Source organism: Sclerotinia sclerotiorum, genomic scaffold, assembly GCF_000146945.2.
Source record: "Sclerotinia sclerotiorum 1980 UF-70 scaffold_30 genomic scaffold, whole genome shotgun sequence".
In the NCBI taxonomy this organism is placed as follows: domain Eukaryota; kingdom Fungi; phylum Ascomycota; class Leotiomycetes; order Helotiales; family Sclerotiniaceae; genus Sclerotinia; species Sclerotinia sclerotiorum.
In genome coordinates, this window is record NW_001820806.1 from 25,207 (window position 1) to 27,172 (window position 1,966).

At 42.7% G+C, this 1,966-nt stretch overlaps 2 protein-coding genes across 2 annotated transcripts; both read right to left on the reverse strand.

Annotated features, from left to right (window-relative positions):
* Positions 1-6: 6 nt before the first annotated feature.
* On the reverse strand, positions 7-860 carry SS1G_14129 (hypothetical protein; the record flags this gene model as incomplete). Its single annotated transcript, XM_001584796.1, has 5 exons — positions 7-36; positions 88-471; positions 533-568; positions 629-699; positions 806-860. The coding sequence occupies 5 exons, from the start codon at positions 858-860 to the stop codon at positions 7-9; spliced, it is 576 nt and encodes a 191-aa protein (XP_001584846.1).
* A 507-nt stretch (positions 861-1,367) lies between these two features.
* On the reverse strand, positions 1,368-1,658 carry SS1G_14130 (predicted protein; the record flags this gene model as incomplete). Its single annotated transcript, XM_001584797.1, has 2 exons — positions 1,368-1,505; positions 1,602-1,658. The coding sequence occupies 2 exons, from the start codon at positions 1,656-1,658 to the stop codon at positions 1,368-1,370; spliced, it is 195 nt and encodes a 64-aa protein (XP_001584847.1).
* Between the last annotated feature and the right edge of the window lie 308 nt (positions 1,659-1,966).

A 1,966-nucleotide genomic window follows, 5' to 3' on the forward strand; every position in this document is an offset into this window, starting at 1 on the left:
TTGGGATCAAGGGCGGAGCGATGAGGGTTCGTGGACCTGCAGGACCCTGGGATGCATTAGAGGGGAAAATCCATCAGTAAATAATACTTGGAAACTTGCTGCTAATTTGACCATCTTCTCTTGCTCTTTCTTCCACATTTCAATCAAGGGAGCTAGGGTTTCATCATCTGCCTTGTCTCTCGTAAATGTAATCAAAGTTTCCATCAATAACTGCTTGACACTTGGATCCCTCCCAGTCCTTAAAAGCTCCTTCACAGTTTGGATAAATTTCACGTCTATGTTCCTTGTGAAGGTCTTCCCCGGGTTGTCCGTCAAAATCCGAATCAGCATTATTGCATTGTACTGTATGTAAGGCTTGCTAAAGTTGTCCTTGGAGAGGTACTTTCTAATATGGTAGGCGCACTCTTTGGCGGCCCCTGGGGAAGATTCCGCTGCTTCGACGATGGCAGGAAGGTAAAGGACTTCTTCACCCTAGGAGATGTTAGATATATCATACGTTGCAACTAGGACAGTCTAAGGGAGATATACGTACTGAGCCATCCGGACCTCCAGATTCGCAAAATGAACGCTATATTTATGATCAGCACCAGGCTTTCGGTCGATCCGGCCATCTGCGATAATAACATACAATATTTCTTGCCGCATTTACTTCTGGGGTGTCGAGCTGAGGATCTCCAGTTTCCTCGTTGGAATCTTTGGCTGTAACATAGAATGTCCATGGTCAGTTAAATACAAATCGACCTCCTTACTTCATGGCGCATGTAGGACCTCGGGAAGGACGGATCTCTTTTGCAAATCTACCTACAGCGCTTCAGTGAACCTAGCATGCGGTTCATGCCCATATTCTTCATTGCCTTCATGATTGCGATAGCGACTAACCGTCCTTGACAACGTGCAGTATGTTTTAATTTCCTCGTAGACCACTATCTTAATGGGAAAATGCGATAACGAGGGTCTTGTGAACTACGATAACGAAAGTTGTTTTATCCTTTGTGACTGTGCGAGGAGTGGGTGAGATTTCGAGGTCCGAAGTTCGAAGTTCGAAGTTGGATGTTGTGCATGAAGTTTCAACTGATAAGGTTATATCTTTCTGGTACACACTGTGTTTCGTTTCTTATTCGGTTTATTGCGTACTCGTGTTATCGGGAAGTCGTGTTATATCTTCAAAAGGGAAGGAATGATTTTATTTAATGGGCGGTTATTTCTGGGAAGACGGTTGATTGATAGAAGGAGAAAGGCTGATGGTAAATGAAATGGGGGGTAGTTTGATGAAAGACCAATCAATTTTCCAATATTGCTGTAATTGGCAGGTGAGGGACCCTCTACTCTAATATTCACCAGGTATGGAATATGATAGTGATTGTGATTTAGTAAAGGTAATGAATGATAAAGTTATCCTTGATTTGTGCCGTGTCGTGTATACTTGAATCCTCGAGTATGTAAGATCTTACTTGTAACTTGTACTGATTGAAATCAACAACAACAACAACTCCTTCTGATACTACCTACCTTAATCGTGAATGGGTTCTCTTCTATTATACTTTAATATCTCGGAATCAAGATTCTCAATATCTTCGTCAGAAAGCTTTGCCGCTACCTACCATCCTGTACATTTCAAACTCATCATGTGGCAAGCAAATACTGCCTGAGTTCGTCATCTTGTCGTAACCCTCACAACCTAATTCTTAATCATTACCTTCGCCAAAGCAACACATCCTTACCTCCATAGATGGATGTACGGAAAGCACTTTAGTCTTGGAGTTATCGATGGAACGAATGGTACCCATTTCTAGCATCAATGTCGACTATATCATATCTTTGTGCACTGGGTTTGATGGTAGCTCAACCTGACTTGCTTCACACAGTTCGCAGTACTTTTCGGGTGTCTACCACCTCAAGGACCTTGAAAGCTCTAAGTGTGGAAGATGCTAGGTATAGATTGGGGACTACATCCTAGTGGTGTTTA